Source organism: Nelumbo lutea, chromosome 4 (genome assembly GCF_056320005.1).
Source record: "Nelumbo lutea isolate HS-2025 chromosome 4, American lotus-T2T, whole genome shotgun sequence".
Taxonomy (NCBI): domain Eukaryota; kingdom Viridiplantae; phylum Streptophyta; class Magnoliopsida; order Proteales; family Nelumbonaceae; genus Nelumbo; species Nelumbo lutea.
This window is the reverse complement of record NC_142687.1, coordinates 41,116,785-41,139,022: the sequence shown is the minus strand read 5'-3', so window position 1 is coordinate 41,139,022 and position 22,238 is coordinate 41,116,785. Positions and strand designations below refer to the sequence as shown.

Below are 22,238 nucleotides of genomic sequence, written 5' to 3'. Positions count from 1 at the left end.
AAGATATGAAAAACATTGCATGTTTAGGTTTCTGGTGAAAGAAAGAGATGAAAAGAGACAAATGGAAGAGTTCTAGGGCAATTAGGTTTCCAATGAGGAGACAAAGAGAGGGAAAGCAGGTAGCATAACGATGGAATAGCAAGAGAAAGTGAGGTGGGCGTGAAGCAACAAAGTCGAAGCATATGCTCAAATAGGGTAATGTGTGTGATACCATTTATTTATATTATATCATCAATTTTTTTATTACATTCAAAATTGAACCATTTACTTGATAATATATTCAAATTTTAATCAAATCGATATTGAAAATTCGTTGAATTATTATTAAATTTCGATTAGTTGGAGTTTTTATTTGATTGAATTGAACATATCATTTACCGAATATGATCATTCCCTTGGCAGCCTTACCTAGACCCAAGGTTTAAAGTATCGACATGATATGCCCAATATGGTGCGTATCATATCATATTGTATTTTTGGGCTCCGGTACACCCGTTTATAGGTGTTTTATAATTTTTTTTATTAAATAATATATACACACAAACATAGAACAAGACATGTCATGTCAACATAGCCCTCTTTTCTCCCATGCTATTTATCTATCTTGGTGTTATTTTGGAATTTTTATTATTAAAATTGAACAAAATTATTCAAGTAGTAATCAACTTTAAGTCTTTAAGACTTTAGGTTGTGTATGAAGTGGGGACGTGGTGGAGAGGGGGAATAAGTTTGAAAACTTAGGATAAATGGTAGTGGTGGCTAATGAAATGTGGACAACAACTAAGAAGGAGATGGTAGTATTGGCAGTCGACGTCCTACATTGTTGCTCTGGCAATGGCCAGTCGATGCTTTAGCAAATGTAGAAACCCTTGAGCCAATAAAGGAAGAAGATAGGACACCTAATCTCTCACATCTCAACTATCAATCTTGTCATTTTTATTTTATTTTTAAATTTTATTGTATTTTCCAATATGCTGAAATAAGAGAGGACATTTGATATTTGTTAATGTTCTTGCCCATGTGAAATGCATACATGATCCAATGCTAACATGGCATCGTGCAATTGGAAGTGTATAAATTTGTGCATTATACATTTGTACAAGAGATCCAAACTCATTTAAAACAACCATTCCAAAATTTTAGTCTATTTATTTTCCTCTCTCTCTCTCTCTCTCTCTCTCTCTCTTATGTTATTACATAAGCTATTTACTGAGAAAAAAATTGTTGCATTATTATCCCAACATTTCCTAGCTTTTTAAAGGGTTTGTCATTGACGAGCTTATTCATATAGAGTTTCTATATTTCCCAAACTTTTCTACAATCCTTATTTATATTTATACTATTATAAAAAGTAGCAATGAGGGTGTAAAACTTTTATTGACTAAAATGTCCATATTTATGTATTTAGTCCATCTCATTATGAGGGTTGAAAATATAATTTAAATTAATGCTTTTTACATCATTTAATTCATTCTCATTAAATCTAATCTTAAAGTATTAACTCCCATTCTCTCTTATTAAATCCTATATTTAACTTACTTTTTCTCTAATTAATGCCATTAATTAGATCTACTTCCAATATAAACCCATATATTTTAAAATTTACTTGAAAACAAAACCATTATTTACCCAAGTGATGATTAAGCAATTCAACCATTTATATCAAATTGGTCAAGCCATGAAGTCATATTAAAACAATAAAAACTTTAAATGAAATAAATATAGAAAATTACAAAAATGTAGAAAAAGTAGACACATTTATGATATTTTTATTAATCAAATTAAAAAAGTGTAATAAACAAGAATTATTTTTATTGATGATGAAAATGAAATACATAATATAAAACTAACAAAAAATTAAATTATTTTCCTATTTGGCGGAGATTAATCATAGTTTTGAAAAACGGGTTAGACTGGGCAGTCAAAAGCCGTTGACTTGTCTAGTGACTCGCTGACCTAGGTAGTCAAACAATCAACTTGTCATCTTGGACAACAATATTTAACCATTTTTTTTAATTATTTATTTTTTAAAATCAGAATGAGCCGTTTGTTCAAACCAAAAAATGAGACATTTGACTCGGGAACTGGTGGTTAAAATGATTTCACGTTCAGCCCGATTTTGAAAATCTTGAGATCAATTGTTCAACTGTTTGGTCAAATATGTCAATCTTTAATGTAATGATTAATTAATAAAAGTTACACCTTTTTACAGTTCACTCCAACTCAAAATTCATTAATTAATTTCCCAAATCATTTATGGCCACCCTTTATAAACCACATCCCCCCGTGAATTGGGAATCTTTCCCCTCTCGACACTGACTTTAATATATGATCGCATTATGAATCCCGAGGTGGACTGAACTGAACTTACACTGAAAAATTAATAAAATAAAAAAAATACAAAATGAAAAAAGTACATAAATTTTACAAAAACACATTTGGACATGTATAATATCATATATTTATTATATTAAACAAAAAATATGTTTACATAACTAAATTATTTTTACACACATGAAATAAAAAAGTTATAGAAAAAATTGAAGACATCTATAATTATGTATTTACATTACTATTAAAAATATAAATAAAATTGTGGAACATTATTTTGACTAAAGTATCTATTATTGAATTTAATCCCTACTTAATTGTGAGTTTTAAAATGTTGTTTGAACTTATTTTTCAACTCACTTAATTCCCGCTCCTTAAATCTTAAGTTTTTTTTTTTTGATAAATGAAAAAAAGAAATACACTAAGAAAATAGAAATATTACAATAAGAAGAGTCCAATCTAACTGGTTGGCCTATTAATGATATCCAAAACTTTAGGTCCCACCGTGAAGTATTTGAAACCTACATCTAATTAATAATAAAAAATATAAAAATACATGAATTTTATAGAGAATTATGGAAATTTATGAATTATATAAAAAATTTTAGGATGTATTATTACTAAAAATGAAAAATTATTGATTATTATTCTTTTATGATCAACTTGTAGACGATAAAGATCATTTATAAAAGGATGGTTTGAAAATACTACCTGCTAGCAACTGGTTTTTGGGTCAATAGTTCAAATGGATGGCCCGTCCATTTATAAGCCAATAATTATTGCAAAAACCGGTCAATAATTAAAAATAAAAATGACAAAACCCCATTAAACCGGTCAATGATCTGACCACTTAATCAGTTATTGATAAATTCAATGATTTTTGACCGGAGTCTAGATTTGGGGGTAAATCGGAACCGTTTGCTTGTACGATTCCCGAGCCAATTTCACACAACTTTTTTACAATTCCCCCAAGACGCTACTTTGCTGTTGGCCTAGGCCTAGCTATCGTGCTTCTCTTAAAACCAACATACCAGTAGTCATACCTTTTCCTAGGCAAAATCGGGATATGTTCTCCCGTGACTCCTCATCTCGAGGCCTCGGGCATCCTGACGTTGATTCGATTGTGGATCCCCTGCATAATAGTCATCAGATTAGAATCTACTTAGCAACATAATGCATCTCCTATCGGCATAAATATTCACCTAAAACCAGTCCATCCACTTGTTAAAGCTGGTAAGCGTCCTTTTCTTGACTCACGAGCTCCCAACCACATGGCAGCTATATAACGGGTCCACGTTATCATAATACCACCTTGCAAGCTGCGGACCACGATCCAGCTTGTCGCCTTCTCAGATGGACGGTTCAGATCAGCCACATCACCCATCCTTGAAACCTTCAAAAAGTTTAAGTGATTTGTTCATCATGCTATATACCTTTACCACTGGAAAGATCTAACCCCTCTTTCTTGTTGTACAATTGCCTACCCAAATGACAAAATTATCCTCCTCTCTTACGCCCACGACTACACAAACCATTAGGACAAACATACAATTTTGAAGGTATTGCAGTAAATATAGTCTGCCAGCCCAAAAGGACGACAGACCCAAATTTGCAGAGGTAGAGGCCCACATATAGTCTATATATTATTTTAATTTACAGTTTAATTAATAATTAAAAATCCAAAAAGGAAAATAGAAATTTTGAATAATAAAAGTTTGTTGTTTTTTTATTCGATGCACTGGTTGGTCTAGGCAGCGCGGGTTTAAATGTAAAATAAAAAGAAAAGGAAAAGAAAAATAAAACGAATGCTGTGGGGGGATTGTTGTTGTCGTTGTTGCTTCTGGTTTTAATGGCGATGGAATCCAGAGGCAACGAGGTTGAATCCACACTCATTACAGAGAAAACCCGCGAAAAGTTATTCGATTTTCTTCGTCTCTCCTGCGATCGGACATCTCTAATCTGTAAGCGGAGCGAGTTTCATTCCGTTTGTCTTATTATTTTAAAATATTTTCGCCCATTTTTGGAGCAATGCATGTTTTTAATTATCGGAAATATGGGTGTCGAGAGCTAGGGTTTTCTTGGCGGCATTTAGCCCGGTGAATGGTTTTTGAGATTTCTAGGGTTTTTGTTGGAGCTGCAGATCTTTGCATCTGGTGATTGGATTTGTGGCGTTTGCTGGGAAAATCTGTCTAGGGTTTCTTGAAGGGATTGTGGGTTGTCGAGTTGGGATTTACAGCTGGTGACTGATTTACAGTGTTACGGCGTGTCATCCGTGTAGATAGTATCCGAATTCTGAATCCTTCCTCTGCTTGTACAAGTACCGAATGATTGAATTTGAGAACTCTTCGTTTCTTTAGTTAGTTACTTGGCAATGACATTGAAATGTGGATGAGTTGGTTTGGATTGGTTTGAATGCTTTGGGAATGAAACATAGAGAACCTTTTTTGTCTTGTGTTTGGTTTTGCTTCTTGTTTTGGTTCCGTTTTTATTGTTTTTTGTTATTCTGTTGATCTTTTCAGGTGGTGCAAGTTCCTGTTTTTAGTGACTGCGTGTGGGTTTGCAGCGGTTTGAATAATGGCGGACTCGGTCGATGCCATTTTGGAATTTTTGCGAAACAATAAATTCACAAGGGCCGAGGCTGCCTTGCGAGGGGAGCTCAGTAATCGCCCAGATTTGAATGGTTCGCTTCAGAAACCCATCTTGGAGGAAAAGGACTCTGGAGATGTTTTGGAAGGAGAGAAGAAGGACAAAGCGGATGTGAAACACCAAGGAACAGGTTCCCGGAACAGTATTGAACTTTCTAAAGAACTTATTGTTAAAGAGATTGAATGTGGAACTAGAAATGGGTCTGAGAACAAATGGAGAAGTACTGCTTCTGTTGGAGAACGGAATAAACCTAATGAATCTGCTGGGACAAGTAACAGGGGTTTCTCTTTCGTGCGAACTTCTGAAGACACTTCAACAGATCTGTACCCTTGGAAATTTAATTCCAGCAATGGTCCTTCCGATCCATTTGAGAAGGATGGTGATGTTACTATGGGTAAGTTTTCTGAACTTCAAATATCTGAACAACTCAAGTATCACCCACAAGTTTCTGATAAGGGGACTTCAGTTATTGGAATAGTGAAATCTGGAGATAGCTATGGAGCCGAGTTGGATTTGCCAGGAGAACAAAGGACATTGTGGGTTGGAAGTACAAGTAAAGCCAATGCTGAAGTCAAATATGATAGAAATCAGACAAGTAATCACAAAGAAATTGATCTGCAGTCTAGACCTGTTAGTTTGTACCCTAGATATAATTTGGAGAACAGCCTATGGTCAAATAGTGAGGAACCCCCAAAATCTTCTTCAGATTCTTGGAAGGAATGCTCTATCAAAACTGTTTTTCCATTCTCCAAGGGTGATGCATCAACAAATTATGATATTAGTCTTCCTTCTGGTGATAATAAGAAGGAAGGAAAGAGGAAAATAGAGTCCATTGATATCAGGGCAGCATTGAAGGAACAAGTGGATGGGGTAGGAAGATCTTTATTTTTTGGTAAAGCTCAAGGAAGTTCAGACCAACTGAACATTTCTAGCATAGAATTGCCACTTGTAGCACAGAACCATAAGGAGGAGTTACCAAGGTTGCCACCTGTTAAACTCAAGTCAGAGGACAAGCCCATGAACATTCACTGGGACGAAAAGTTTGATCGACAAGAACCAGGAGCAAAGCTCACCAATCCAGACAAGACATTTTCAATAGGATCATTTCTGGATGTTCCTGTTGGACAAGAAATCAATTCTTCAGGTTTATTCTTGAATACTTCAGATTATATTCGTTGGTTATTGAATGGATAAAGCATGCCTCTGCTGTCTTCTCAATGTGTTAACTTAGATAAGCTGGCATCTTTTTGATTAGTAGAAACAACCTGACTTGGAATGCATTAGAGTTTTATTTTGATCAGTAACATTTCAATATATTTATTCATTTGAAGTAATGCATTGGATTGTTGTATGCTATGAAATCAATCTGATAATCTCACATGCCTCATTTGTTCTTTCAAACTGTTTCTATTGTTGCTATTTCTTTGTTTCATTCCTCATGTTTATCATATCTTCCATGTTTAATGACCGCTTATTTGGAATTCTCCTTCATCATGAACTAGCCTGAACATGCGTTGATTTACATGTTCTTATAGATCTCCTTTTCCTTGAATAATCTGTTGTGGGAAGTATCTAGGCACCATTAATAACTAGAGCATATCTGCCTGGTTTGGAAACAGCCTCTCTGTTAATAACTAGAGCATATCTGCCTGGTTTGGAAACAACTTCTCTGTGTATATGTAGGGGTAAGGCTGCGTACTTCTGTCTCCCCCAGATCCCGCATTGGTGGGAGCCCCATTCACTGGACTACCCTTTTGGCTATGTGCCTGGTCTTTTGCATGTTATTGCATAAAAAGCAACTTGTTGCACGATATGGTGCCATATTGGCAGTTCCATATCAAAATGCTGGCATTTGTGGTCATCTTGAACAATGGCTTCTTTATACGATATATTAGGCTAGACTTCTTGGTATCTCAGGTGAACATCTCATCAATGGATCCCAAGATCAGCCAATCCTTTGGTTGACACTGTTGCTTGAGGTGTAGACAGGTTGGACTTTATTGGATGCAGCTCTTCAAATAAGCAGGAAGCTGCCTACCAAAGGACTGATAAAATAGTCCAAAATAAAAGAAAAAGAGATGGGTGGTAAATATAGAGTGAAAAAACTGATGCCAAATACCTATAAAAAAAACCTGATGTCAAATCCTCATTGTTCCACCAAATGATGTAAAAATGGATTATGCTAATCCATAAGGCTCCGTTTGGTTTGTGGGATGGGGATGAGAAAAAGGGAATATTCCAAGAATATTCTTTTTTCTTTCATTTGTTTTGAGGGAAATAGAAAGATGGGATGAGAAAAATGTGGGATGTCAGATCTCAAAATCGTGGATTTGGGGTTGCATGGCACCAAAACCGTGTGACCCCGGTGGAAAAATTTGAGAAACCACTGTTACCATCGAAAGAACCACTGTTACTGGCCTTCTTCTTCACCTGGCACGGAACCAGTGCAAGGGGCAGTTGCGATCTCCCTCCATCTTCCTCTTCTCTCTTCTCCCTCACTTTCTTCCTGTCTTCCAGATCTGTGGCGATCTGCGAGGGGCACTCCTATTCTTCCCGTCTTCACCAGATCTGCTTTCTCAACTCTCGCCGCTGCAACTCATGGAGTTCTGTTCTTCAACTCTCGGCAACTCTCGCCGCTGCAACTCATGGAGCTCTGTTCTTCAATTCTTGGCAACTCTCGCCGCTGCAATCTGCTTTCTCAACTCCAGCGAAGAACCAACCCGCTACAGTGTTTTTCCTATTATTTTTGCATATATAAAACCAAACAATGGAAAGGTAAATTTTTACATTTTTCCATCCCATCTTTTTCCATCCCACTCAAATTTTCCCACAAACCAAACGGAGCCTAAAAGTGCCATGGGTCAAATGCAAGTTGTCCTATGCAGAACAGGAATTTTGATGGGATGCTGGTGTTAATAAATCTTGAAACTGGTTTTCCCATTTTTGCAGAAAAAATCAATAAAAATACCAACCTTCGCCCAATATTCCTGAAAATTATGTAAAAAAAAAAAACAATTATATCCTTATAACTCAATACCCTACCCTTCTAGTGTCTGTGTGACTGTGTCATGTGATAATAGACTTTATTGATTTGAGATGTTCTTTAGGCCAATGTGTTGGTTCATGCATGGTATTCCCAATTCGTATATTATATCCTTGATTATTAGTAACAGATATTTTCTCTATTACCTATGACTAGGTTGCAGTGTTAAAACATAAGCATGATAGATCATTATGATCTTAGAAGGGTAGACTTTAGGTTTACTTTGGTTTTTTCTGTTTGGGATTTATAGTTCACAATATTATATTGATTATTTTATTTTGTATGTGTTGCTAATTTTCTGCTCTGTTCATCCTCTTTTAATATTGAACTAACATTTTATTATGGAAGTGATGGTAACAGGTGGAAAGAGGACTCTGGGAAGTAGTCGGCTATCTGTAAGTCAGGGCATTGCAGAAGATACTTCTGATATAATTTCAGGTTTTGCAACTGTTGGGGACATAGTGAGTGAATCTGTTGACTATCCAAATGAGTATTGGGACTCTGATGAGTATGATGATGATGATGATGTGGGATACATGAGGCAACCGATTGAAGATGAGGCGTGGTTTCTGGCTCATGAAATTGATTATCCAAGCGACAATGAAAAAGGAACGGGGCATGTAGTTGTTCCAGACCAGCGGGAAAGGGGTCCAACAAAAGATGATGATGATGACCAATCTTTTGCTGAAGAGGACTCTTATATCTCTGGAGAGCAGTATTTTCAGGCAAAAAATATTGAACAGGTTACTGCTCCAGATGATTCTATAGGGCTTACGATATCTGAAGTTTATGGGAGGAATGATGAAAGTGATTTAATTGCCCAGTATGATGGGCAATTGATGGATGAAGAAGAATTAAATCTAATGCGTTCAGAACCCGTATGGCAGGGCTTTGTCACTCAGACAAATGAACTCATCATGTTGGGGAATGGGAGAGTTTTGAATGAGTGTGAAAGACCGCGGCCAGATGATCTCTGTATGGATGATGACCAGCATGGTTCTGTTAGATCAATTGGTGTGGGGATTAACAGTGATGCTGCTGATATTGGCAGTGAAGTACGAGAAAGTTTAGTTGGAGGAAGCAGTGAAGGGGACTTGGAATACTTCCATGATCATGATGTTGGTATTGGTGTGTCCAGGCATTCTCAACATGACAGAGATAAAAGATATGTTGATGGATCAAACAGGGAGAAGAGAAGGGCAAGTAAGCAGGATTCTGATAAATACATTACGAGGAATGACAAGGGTGCTTGTACAACTGTACCAAATTACACTGACAGTGGATTTTCTTTCCCACCCCCTTTGAGAGATGGGGACTTGATGCAGGGAAATTCTAGTAAATCTTTGTGGTCTACCAAGGGCAATGCTGTGACTGGTGATGAAGTTGATGATTATGGGAATGCTTTGATGGGGCCTGATGACATGCTTGCCTCGTGGAGGAGGAAGAGCAATGATTCTTCACCTGGAAAGAGTTCCCGGGATGAAAATAATGCTAATGCCATAATATCATCAAACTCAACTGCTTCAACACTCTCAAACTATGGCTATACTGAAGAGGAGCATATCAAGAAAAGGGAGGATGACAAAGTCGGCGATGCGAGAGAAGAGGAAACTGGGACAACACTAGAGGATGAAGAAGCAGCAGCTGTGCAGGAGCAAGTGAGACAGATAAAATCTCAGGAGGAGGCGTTTGAAACCTTTAATCTCAAGATTGTGCATAGGAAAAACAGGCATGTTTTGCTTCCAGTTTTGGTTCTATGATTGGGGTGGAGAGAGTAAGGGGAAAATATTGTACACCTGTTTAAATATAAGAGTTATTATTCATTGTATTCTAGCATGGACTGTTCTAGCAATATGCTATCCATGCTAGAATAGTTCAATTGTTACTTTTTGGTAACCGTTATGGATTTCTTTGTGGGAATCTTTCTAAGTTCCTCTTTCTCCATTTAGTATTATATCTATCTCACTTAATTACCCAGTTTCTTTTCCCTGCAGGACGGGCTTTGAAGAGGATAAAAATTTCCATGTTGTTCTAAACTCAGTGATTGCTGGACGTTATCATGTTACTGAATACCTTGGATCAGCTGCATTTAGCAAAGCTATTCAAGCACATGATTTGCATACAGGCATGGATGTCTGTGTGAAAATTATCAAGAACAACAAGGATTTTTTTGATCAGAGTCTTGATGAAATAAAGCTTCTCAAATATGTCAACAAGCATGATCCATCTGACAAATACCATATTCTACGCTTGTATGATTATTTCTACTATCGAGTAAGTGAATGTTTGCAGTAGTTATTTTACCATTGACTTTTCATTTTCTAGGAGCATTTGTTATTTATTAAGTGTTTACTTTGACACATGTATCATTTTCCATTTTCCTTGTGTAATTCTTTTCATTATGGTTTGTACATCTCTCTGAGTGCTTAATGAATTGAAGGTGGGGCTTTTCTAACTGTTTCACTGACAATCTAATGCAAGAGGCCAGTGGTCAGAAGTCAGATATGGAATTTTCTGATATTCTTATGTGTTTTTTATTTTTAGATACTAGTGGTATTTTGGTCATTTAACGTGTTTTTCTGACTTTAGAATTCAATTTTTTTGGCTACAGTTTAGTTTTGTTTAATGTTTCATAATAATTGGTAAGTAGTTTGGGAGTTATCTAGTTTTTCTAGTTCTAGTGGGATTGACTACCCATATAGTGCCTATATATGTGTACAAGAATGTGGTTATGGATATTTTGAGTGTAGCTTTTCTTATTATTGCTATGCTGAGTGATTCTTATAAGCCCTATAGTGATTATTTTCTAGGGCTGATTGAATTGTTTTAGATTTTGGTCTTTATCTTCTCTTTAATTCTTGCAAGCAGCCATTAACAGTCCATAAATTTACATCAGATTGCAAAACTTTTCTATTTCAGTGTTTTTGTCCTTTGTGCCCATTAGTGGAAAAATTTTAGTATAATTTCTTATATATCATAATTCACCCAATCAGAATGCAAAACATTTCTATTTCAGTGTCCCTGAATTTTTAAAAACAACTTATATGTATCTTACAAGATGGTCCCACATGACACAAATGGGCCATCTGTTAAGAAAACATTTAGGGACATTTGATATGACCATTAATTTCTTTATAATACTTGTTTTGCCGTTCATTTTCGGTCCTTCCTTTACTCTTTATATTTCATGAATAAGGCTGTACATGGCCTTTCTCCATACACAAAATAATGATTTTTATGAGCTAATATGGTAAGAGGAACCACAATTAGCCATGTTCTATGAATAAGGCTGTAGATGGTTTTGCAAGGTGCCAACCAGCTGTTTGGTAAGGTCTCCTGCTGGTCGTAGCAGAGACTTGGGGTCGAATCCCACCTGCACCTGGGTTGTGGGGGTTATGGGTTGGGGGATAGGCTACCCCCTGTGACCTGTTGTGTAGCCCTTCAGAAGATATAAAAAAGGATTAATTTCTAAAGGCTATAGATGGTTTTCTCCCTCACACAAAGTAGTGATTATATGAGTTAATATGGTGTGAGAAACCATAATCAATAGTGTCATGAACAAGGCTGCTTTGGTGTCAACAGCTTGGGAGAAAACAAAATGATAGAATCTTCAATGACAAGGAGAGGGATGAGGTTGCTGTTTGGGGTTGTATAATTAACAAGGCTATAAATTGGGTCAAAGCATTGGACTTGTTCTCAAACTTCTCCTTTGGTGACATTTGGAGAAATTGGGAACTAGTTGCAACTTGCAAAATGCTCTACTGTCACGGAAAGCCTGTAGTAGATTGGAGGCTGCATCTTTCACCTCTTTGTGGGAAGCCTTTAGTGTGTATCTCTCTTTTTGAATTTTAATAATACAACTATTACTTATCAAAGAAAAAGGAACCATAATCAGCCTAGTTTCATGAACAAGGCTATAGATGGTTGTCCCTCTTGCATATGATTAAATGTGAGATTTGGAAGAAAGAAGAAAAATAAATGAATAAAGAAATAAAAGGTGACATATTCATCCTTCTCACAAAGTAGGTTGTGGAACTCAAAAAAAAGGAGACTGCAGAAGTATCTTAGTGAAGAGGCGGAAGAACATTGAAATCCCTATCTTCCTCTCTCTCCTTTCTTATTTGTTCTTCACACCACAATTCTCTCCTCTCTCCTCTTGTTTGTCTCTTGTTGCTCGAAGTTCTATCAACATAATACCATTGGTGCTCTCTCCCACTAGGAGAAGGGCGGTGGTTGGGGGTATCATAAGAAAACAAAAAGTTGTATGATTGCACTTTAAGAGATAAGAGATAAGAGATAAGAGGAAACTAACAACCATTTTTCTCTTAAAGTTAAAAGATTCTTCTTAAGAGATAAGAGTTAAGAGGAAACGAACAGGACCTTAGAATGGTTTAAAGAGGGAAAAGAACCTCTCTTTATGATTAATTTTCACAATTAATTCTGCTGCCCTTTAAACTTGGCTCTACTTCCAGCCCATTAAATGTCAATAAGTTGTTCTTAAGGCCCAAATGCCCTTTTAAGTTAATTCAGGGCCTGCTGTCCACTTAAATAAATTGCAGGTCCCTTTTTTTTATTGAATAAACTTCTACTACATCCCATCTATATGATTGGGCTTAGAAGACTATATTAAAAAGAAAGATGCAAAATTTAAGGCTTTAACAGTGCCAAACCTTCTCATTGTTTTCATTGGGTTTCTAGGGATGCTAATGGGATGGCTGATTTGTTAGCTAGACAGGGGATTTCGAGGGAACAATTATTTTGGGCTCAATTGTATCAACTTTTATCTCATAGGGGTAATCATACCCCACTTGTTCATCTTTTTACATTTTTGTTTAAATTAATGAAATGATTCCTGTTATCTATGAAAAAAACCTCTGATTGTTTTCATATTTAGCCCTTGGTAGATTTTTATCATCTTCAGATGGGTAAACAGATCTGCAAATTCTTTTGCAGACTCCCTAACTAAACTAGGGACCTGCTTTTATGGGCTTAATTCATTTTTCATAAGTCATAGATGTTATATTAAAGATCAATGAAAACAGTTACACAATGATGGCTTCCCGCAAAGAGGTGCGAGATGCTGAAAAAGATAAAACTACAATTGAATTGAGCCCAAAATAATTGATTCTTATGCATCCCTTTGTTAGCTAGTAAATCTGTGAACCTGTTTGCCGAGATCTCCTTTCCCATTGAATTCTAACTGATATACTTGTAGTTATCCACTTGAAATTTTGCATGGCCCTCCTATAAGACCAAGTCACTACCTCTGGTTCCTTTATTCACCCAATTACCAGTTTAGAATCACTTCAATTAGCAAATTTCATAGCTCAGCTTTCTAGCAATCTTTTCTCCCTGTAAAACTCCTTGGACTTCTGCAATTTTTCTGGGCTCACCTGGGCTCACTTTTACTCCTTAACCATAGGCTAGCTGATGCAAGAGCATGCAGGGCCTACATGTAACCCTACCAGTAGCTGGGTTCCCGGAGGGGGCCAAGTTAGATATAGACATATAGTCTCGGACTATATCTGATATGTGGTAAAAAGAGAGGCAAAATATCACAACCAAGGAGAAGTTCTTGTAGCCCTAGCTGACTATCACCTTTGCCCACAACTTATCTCTATCCATTGGCAGTCTCCACAACCATTTCCCCAACAATGCCATATTTCTCTCTTTTATATTCCCAAGACCTAACCCTCATATTTCTTACTTCTACATATCATCTCCCAACTTACCCTATGATCCTTCCCCTCCGCTATCTCCCACAATAAATCCTTCCTCAACTTCTCTATGCTTCTACTTAACCCAATGGGTATCCTAAATATTGACAAGTAGTAAACAGGTAGGGGATCAACATCCACCTTGTACAGCCCATTGCACCAGCCTGCTAGGCATTTCAACCTTGATTGTGCAGAGCAATGGTGTCAGGGGATCACCCTGTTGGAAGTCCCTTTTGCTCTCAAAATCTGCTTTATGTGAGCTATTGCTTAAAATAGAGAACACCGTTGACGATAAACATGTTGAAATCCACCATCTCCCATTGACTTCAGAGCCCAGTCTATGAAGGATGTACTCAACAAAACTCCAAACATCGTCTTAGGGAACCATGTAAAATTTCATATCCATGTATAAAAGCACTTTGAGATGGATAAAAGAAAAAGATAAGAATCGGCAGTTTCCTCAATGTATTTACCAACACTATGGGAATCACCTTATAAATGCTACCAATTAAATTGATAGGGGGATAATCCTTCATGTCTGAAGAACATTCTGTCTTTGAATGAAAGATACGAAGATGGAATTAGCTATCAGTGATAGATTTACTTGATCATGAAAGTCTTGCATCACTTCAATAAATTCTTCTCTCTAGACAGGCCTACATTTCTTATAAAACACAATGTGAAACCCATTTGTTCCTGGTGTTTTATCTCCATTGGGGTCCTTGCTCTTCTTCCAATCTTCTCTCTGACCTTTCTTATTTTGCTGGTCAATTTTGATGAAAAGCAATGCTTTCCATCTTGGGCCTTGTGACATCACGAGTCACAGATAACCTCTTGTAAAAATCTACAACAACCTCACTAGTTTCATCCTCCCCTTCATAAGTATGATTACCTATCTTAATTCTTGAAATCAAATTGAACCTTCTTGTGGTGTTGCAGTTGCAATCCTTATGAAAGAAGTGAATGCTTTTATCACCATTTTTCAGCTGTTGTACCTCCGATTTTTGGTGTCAATGTATTCTCAATGTATGATAAATGGCCAAATTCCTCCCTGGCTATGTTTCAGGGCTACCCTCTTCCTCATTTAGTATTGAAGGCTACTACAAATCTAGTTCTTTGATTGCTCCAACATGCTTTCCTTCTATAAATGCAGCTCAGCTCCTGTTTGTTTAAATTGCAAATTTTCCATGAAACAGTGGAAAAACAGAAATAGAATATTCAACAACAAAACCTCCTTGTATATGGCAGTCTTGAGAAGATTTATCATTGTGGCTATCAGTTAACAAGGAATTCGGGGAATCCCCACACTTTTCTCATTTTGGAATGAACATTTTGTATATGAGTTGTTCATAGACTACTGATTTGAGGGTAGTTTTTCTTTTGTCTGATATCTGATGCTGTAAGGTGTTTTCTTGAACATGGGTTGATTTGTTTTAGGTAGGACTGCAACTTAGGGAGGCCACACTGGGCTTAGGGCCATCCTAGCCCCCCAACCTTAAAGGTGCCTAGGGCCTGAGCCCGAGCCTGTTCCGAGGTTAAGTCCAATCTCTTAGGCCCAATCACGGTCTAACCTAAACCAATAAAATTCCAGGCCTATGTTGGGCTGGGCAGATTTATTAGGCCTATATACATAATTACTGATCTATCATAAAATTGAAACAATTTTGTTTTAAATGGTTGAAGAGTTGCTTATTATAGATATGTTTAAAGTTCAAATGTTAAATTTCTTTTAGTTGAATATTTTGACATTTTATTTGTAATTTATGTCATATTTTATGGTGTGTAATTTCAATGAAATGAAGTCAACAATGAACTTGGGCCTACATTTGGCCAGGCTTGTGTTGGTTCAGGCTACCTATTTCTTAAGCTCAGCCTGACTCAAGATTTTGCTAGGCCTGGGTTTTCAGGCCCATGCCCAAACTGAAGCTTGAAAATTTGAACCCAAGCTAAGAACAAGTTCAGGTTGGATTAGGCAGGGCTTGTATTAGGTCTGTCCAAGTTGAAGCCTTGTTTTTAGTAATTGATATATTAGGTTAACCATAAAATGTGTCACAACTTCACAAAAATTGGTATTTTAATATTAAATATGGAGAAAAGATATACCGTGATAACTCCAATGTTCTACAATGGATGATTAAATGGTTCACATGTTACTCTTTAAAAATAAAGCATGAGTTGTTTATATTTTAATGTTCACTTTCACGATAATACATACTGTTTAAAAAAAAAGTCACTCATCTGCACATAACTATGGTGGTTGAGTGCACTTTTATGTCTTAATCAAATATCATATATTTTTTTGGATTGCGTGGACAGTAGAAATTCAAGCTACCATGGAGTCAATGGGTTTAGAAGGGTTCTGCTTTTTCTATTTTAAAATTATCTTTCCAGAAGTTGTCAATCTGCCACTTATGACTGAAGTGCTTGAACACACTGTACTATCTCAATGCAAACATGTAAAAAGTTATACATTTATGGATTGGGCACACTGGAATTTTAGGCTATGAGATTGTGGGAACCACAGTGTTTAGAATTGTGCCCATGAAATAGTTTCTTTCAAAGTTTTAATTAGATGCGGCGGATGATATGCATCCAACTTTCTGGTGTGGACAATGACCCTAGACAAATGCCTTTCCAGATCTAATCTTGAGAGGTGTGGCATCCAAATTTTGGATTCTTCTTGTGGTCTTTGTGCTTCCCTCCCAAGAATCTACAGATCATCTATGTCTTCACTGTTCGGTCTCTTCCCTGGTGTGGGAGCATTTCCTGAAATCCATGGACATCAGCTGGGTTATGCCTAGGTGTATCAAGGAGCTTCTGTGCTGTTGGAAAGTTAAAGGCCTAAGCAAGAAAGGAAAATTAGCGTGGAGGACCATTCCTGCAGCAGTCTTGTGGTGCTTTTAGACTGAAAGGAACAACAGAATTTTCTGTAGTAGAGTTAAGAGTAGGGGTGGATTTGAGCCGAGCCGAGCCGAACATTTGAGTATTCGAGCTCAGCTTGGTAGGAAAATGCAAGGCTCGAGCTCGGTTCGATTGCAAAATTCACAGGTTCGAGCTCAATAATGAACCTTCAAAGTCCCAACTCCTATCTGTAGAGAAGAACCCCAAATCAGAAATAGAAGAAGAAGAAGAAGGACTCACACAGCCGTATCCTTTGGACCTGCCGCTGCCGGTGCTCTTGTCGGTAATGATAACTACTTCAAGAAGCAGAGAAAGGATGGTGCAAACTGTTGTTGTTGGACGTTGGTTGTGAAAGCACTGAGAGGAGAACGAAAACCTGTTTTTCTGCAGCTTTTCATGTATTTTTGTAATTGTAGCAGAGAGTGAGAGAGATCCAGAACCAGAGGTGTTGAAACTCTGACTCTGAGAGTTGAGAGCTGAGAACCTGAGACCAGAAGGCTCCTCAGTCCTCCCACTTTCAATAACTAGGTGAGAGCTGAGAGGGTGAGACTGTCGACCGCCGACTGGTGAGAGTTGCGGCCTGTGAGAACAGGGCTGCAGTCTGCAGAGGAGAACGGAAGTCTGAAAGTCAAGGAAGAGAAAGAAAGGGTTTAGCCGCTTAGGTTTTTTTGATTGAAGAAGATGACATTTTTTTCTCCCTCTCAAGTCTCGAGGAAGTGTACTGTGTAGGGACCATGGTATAACTGTGCCCCTACCGATAAAAAATTCTAAAAAGGTATATATACTTATATATATAATATGTATAATATAATTTATATAGAGGTTCGTTAGGCTCGCGAACCTAATGAGCCAAACTTTAAAATGTTCGAACTCGGCTCGATTGACTGACGAGCCATATATGAGGCTCGCATTCGGCTCGAAGCTCGGTCTGGGTCGAGCCAAGGCGAGCATTTCACGAGCCGAGCTTGAATAGCTAGTGAAAAGCTCAGTTCGTGTCCACCCCTAGTTAAGAGTCCTGAAGATCTAGTGCGGAGAGCTGTGGGCAAGCTGATTTCTTGGGTGTCTGTTACTGAGGAGTTCAGATACCTGAACTTGTCTCTCTTGTTTCGGTCTCAGTCTTGTTGGAGTCTGTAACTTGTGTTGTTCTCAGGCTTCTTTCTTGGCCTGGGTTTTGTTGTATGCTCTCATTTCTATTTGAATAAAGTTACCTTACCTTTTCCAAAAAAAAATGATATGCATCTTTTATGTTCATAATTCACGATCACCAAGTATAGCTTCTATCATGCTTTGAAATATTTGTTTTTCCATCTTTGTACCTTTTGCATTGCTTTTATCATGTTTTGAGTTCATTCAATTACTAGGACCTGGCATGAGGATTATTCACTGCATGATAAAGTAGTTGGTAACTGGTTCCTTTTGTATTTGCAGGAGCATTTGTTGATTGTGTGTGAACTACTCAAGGCAAATTTATATGAATTTCACAAATTCAATCGAGAATCAGGGGGAGAGGTTTACTTCACAATGCCAAGGTTGCAGGTTTGTATGATGCTAGATTTTTTGAAACTCGAATCTGTATGATTCATCTTCTCTCTTTGCTGATGTATGACCTATTTTTGTATTCATCTCTGCAGTCGATAACCATTCAGTGTTTGGAAGCATTGCAGTTTTTGCATGGGCTTGGTCTTATTCATTGTGATTTGAAGCCAGAGAACATTTTGGTAAAGAGCTACAGTAGGTGTGAGGTGAAAGTTATTGACCTTGGGAGTAGTTGTTTTGAAACAGATCATCTTTGCTCATATGTCCAGTCTAGATCCTATCGGGCACCAGAAGTTATTCTGGGACTTCCATATGATAAAAAGATTGATATATGGTCACTTGGCTGCATCTTGGCGGAACTTTGTACTGGAAATGTAAGTTGCATCAATCTTTAGAAATTGTGATAATCTAATTGTTTTTACTTTTTAGTACTATTGTCATTGTTTTAACATTTTATTTATATCAATAACACTTTCATTAACTCATCAAAAGAAGATTTACAATAGGAAGGCAGACACACTTATCTTCCAAGAGCAACAAAGAACCTCAAGAAAAGAGAAAAAAGAAAGAAAACACACTATAGTTACAGTTTAGCCCAAAAAAGTGAATCCCTTTCTGCCCCTTGTTTAGCTAAACCATCAGCTAGGGAATTAGCCGATCTTTTAACCCAAAGTATCTTAACTTCCATCTCCCTGTTTTAACATCTTCTTCCTCAATTTATTATTATGTTGTTAACAATGTGGATATCATGTTTTTAAGAAGATGTGCGTTTTTCTGATAAAATGAGATTATATTGCTTTGGGAAGTTTTCAGAATGGTATGTCGTTTACCTGCCGAATTGGTTGTCTTTTAAGCACTTATGCTGGACAAACCAATAATTGGTATAGGTGATCATGAGAAACCAACAAGTCTGAACCAAAAATTCCGGTTAACCGAACCGACCGGTATACATATATTTATATATATTATATATAGTTATATATATTATACATAGTTTTCGTATATATTTTATATTATCTATATATTATAAAATAAAAAAGTCGAAAAACCGACGAACCAAATCGGCGGTTAACTGAACCAGTCGGCTTTGGTTTGGTTTCGGTTATTGGTTTTCCAAAAACTGGTACTACCGAAACCATGATTTGCAACTTGGTGTTCATAACGTAATAATGTTATTTTTTGATGATTTGCAACTTAATATTGGTATTATTTGTTTCTTTTAACCATTATTATTATTATTGTTATTCCTCATTATAATTTTATGTTTGTAGGTAATACATTTTTTGAGGAGCTAAAGAGTTTGCATTTTGTTGATGATGTTTCTTTCTCTTATTATCTTGCTTGTACATTTCAAAGTATAATATTTCTGAATGTACCTTCTTGGAGTACAAACAACTGGAAAACATTGATGTGCTTTCGTGTTGCATAAATATATAATTATATACTATTAATAAAACACATCTCACTTGCAATATAGAGATACATCTTTGACAATGTTTTCACTATAAACCTATTTATCAAAAAAATGTTTTGAATACAAACCTTATTGTGCATGTGCAGGTTCTCTTCCAAAATGATTCACCTGCAACTTTGCTTGCACGTGTTATTGGAATCATAGGCCCTATTGACCAAAGCATGCTGGCTAAGGGACGGGACACATACAAATATTTCACCAAAAACCATATGCTTTATGAACGGAATCAGGTAATTTCCCTTCACTTTCCTATCATATTGTTCTTTTTTGCTTATGTGGTTCTTTCTGAAGTTATTATGGTCACCTGGTTAAGTCTTGTCTGATGCATTCGGTTGTTTATATTTCAATGCAAATGTGTACATTCATAGTGCTGCTCTATGCACCTTTTCTAGAAACAATCTAACTACTTTTATCTCAAAATAATTTAGATGTACATATTATTTCGTTACAGCATTATTTAACAATCTGATATCACAATTGTCCATTTATGTTCTGGCTTTCCAAGGGAAAAATTCTGGCTCCATTGCACTTTGAATTACCTGGTTCTTATCATAATCTACAAGGTACTATACAATTTGTTGAAAGCTTATGAAGCAAGCAATACCTATATTGCTAGAGCCTAAAAGATGAATGCTCAATTGAGGACTGAATTAAGTAAATTTTGCTGCTTGGCCAGTTCCTTTTGAAATACATCCTGAATGGCTGGGCACCCATGTTGGTGCCTTGGTAGTTGGGACACCATTTAGGGGCCTGAATGGTTGGTAAATAATGTAGCAATCTCTACCAAGTGATGCATCCTAGCTTTTCCGTCTTCCAATTTTGATCTTGGAATCAGTGATTTCACTCATAGGATGATAGGATTGCCCATTACAATACCTCTAGTATTTTGGCCATTTCAACAGTCTTATTCAATAATAATAATATTACTTATTCTTCTATTGCGAAACATTTCCAGCTTTTCCTATGGTAATGTGTTTTCACTTCTCTCTTCAGGAAACTAACAGACTGGAATATCTCATCCCTAAAAAGACATCTTTACGGCATCGGTTGCCAATGGGGGACCAAGGCTTCATTGATTTTGTAGCCCATCTCCTTGAAATAAATCCAAAGAAGCGCCCATCAGCATCAGAAGCTCTGAAGCACCCGTGGCTCTCCTATCCATATGAACCCATCTCTTCTTAACCATGGAAAGCAATCCTTGATGGAAGAGGTGATATGTTACGGGCAACCCTCAAGCTTGGGTTCTGGCCTTGATCAAAAGGGAAGAAGCCCGCTCAATTCAGAAGCAACCAGACAGTACTGGAGGCAACTAAATGTGCTTCACCCTTGATTGGCTGTGCAGGTCTTGCATTTCACACGTGTGGCTGGTGCATTGAAAGGTGTTGTTTGGCTTGTTGACGGACTCTCTCCCACATTATCGAGTTGTATCCTAACTTGGCTGTAACTTAGAATGTAATTTTTGCCTGCACCACTATTTCTAGGCTTTTTTGCTTGCTTGCTCTAGTGGGAAGGGATCTTGATCCTGTTGTATATGATGTGATTATTCTTTAAAGGGTTCTTTTGGTTATGGTTAATGGTTTTATGCTAATAGCTGTTTATTCAAGTTGGTTGGGGTTTAACAAAGGATTGGCTGCGTCTTGTGGGAGTTTGGGAGTGGGCACAGGAAGTACGGTCACATTTTTACATATACACTGTTGAATTATGAATGTATTATAAACAGAACCTTGTAGTCATGTACCACAGATCCATGGAGACATTTGAGTGTAGCCATGAGTATAATGGTCTTCATATGGGGCCCAACCCCATTTAAGTTGAAATCTCAGTTCTTCATTTCTTTTTCATAGAACCAAATGTACTGTGAACTGATGCTTTGGGATCTGAGGGGTTTTGAGTCAATGTGCTAGTGGTGGGTATGAGTGTTGTTTTCGTGCAATGACTGCATTCAAGTTGCATTTGGGGTCAAGCTTGAGTTCAGGGAAGGGCAATTGCCAGGGATTAGCCGATTCACTTGTTTATTGGGTTTGGCATCTTAGGCTTGGTTATTTTGAATAGGATGACAAGGGGCAGCAGGTTCGTAAATTCTAGACCCTCTTCATCGAGACTGGATCTGCTCCTCATGGAGTGCACCTCACGGGCCGCACAGTCCTATCTCACCGTATATTGAGAACATCTCCCATCCTTTATGTTGTGATGTTATTCACTGGGAAATGTTTCCAATACATGATGAGATGGGGGTGTGAGGTGCGCTGAGGAGCGGATCGGATCTGGTTTCCTCCTCACTTCCCAAATTGTTTCGTTCTGTATGTTTTTCAAAACATGCGAGCAGGTGGTAGGTTGGATTTTCAGAATTCAAATCCTTACACATGAAAATACTTAAACATGCCTGGGATTTCTAGAATTTTCCCCAAATATATGGTGAACCAAAGCTCAGTAGCAATTTCAGCTAACCCTTCAATAAATAGTCACATCTCCACCATGAACACCTCAACTAGAAATTTAAGTTTGTTGCCAATGGTCCTACTTCTCTTACTAAACCAAGAAGTTCAATTCTCCATAGCATCTAGATGCAATAGGATATTCCAAACCACGT

The 22,238-nt window shown here is 37.2% G+C and overlaps 1 protein-coding gene across 8 annotated transcripts; it reads left to right on the top strand.

Annotated features, from left to right (window-relative positions):
- The first annotated feature begins 4,033 nt into the window (after positions 1-4,033).
- Positions 4,034-21,381, top strand: LOC148855395 (uncharacterized). 8 transcript variants are annotated; one of them, XM_088986407.1, is made up of 9 exons: positions 4,130-4,292; positions 4,851-5,371; positions 5,444-6,121; positions 8,381-9,749; positions 10,015-10,294; positions 18,067-18,174; positions 18,270-18,548; positions 19,735-19,878; positions 20,642-21,381. In XM_088986407.1, the coding sequence occupies exons 2-9, from the start codon at positions 4,906-4,908 to the stop codon at positions 20,828-20,830; spliced, it is 3,513 nt and encodes a 1,170-aa protein (XP_088842533.1). In that variant the 5' UTR covers positions 4,130-4,292; positions 4,851-4,905; the 3' UTR covers positions 20,831-21,381. The 8 variants fall into 8 exon arrangements, with proteins under 8 accessions (XP_088842529.1, XP_088842531.1, XP_088842526.1 ...); XM_088986406.1 differs by having other exon boundaries at positions 8,369-9,749; XM_088986404.1 differs by adding an exon at positions 4,472-4,648 and having other exon boundaries at positions 4,851-6,121.
- The last annotated feature ends 857 nt before the right edge of the window (positions 21,382-22,238 follow it).

What these genes read in the sequence shown, in the direction of transcription:
- LOC148855395 (XM_088986400.1), top strand. Translation starts at nt 4,906, where the DNA reads ATGGCGGACTCGGTCGATGCCATTTTGGAATTTTTGCGAAACAATAAA. An exon ending in ATGATTATTTCTACTATCGA is followed by an intron (nt 10,295 to 18,066) that starts GTAAGTGAATGT and finishes TTGTATTTGCAG; the next exon opens with GAGCATTTGTTGATTGTGTG. An exon ending in TCACAATGCCAAGGTTGCAG is followed by an intron (nt 18,175 to 18,269) that starts GTTTGTATGATG and finishes TCATCTCTGCAG; the next exon opens with TCGATAACCATTCAGTGTTT.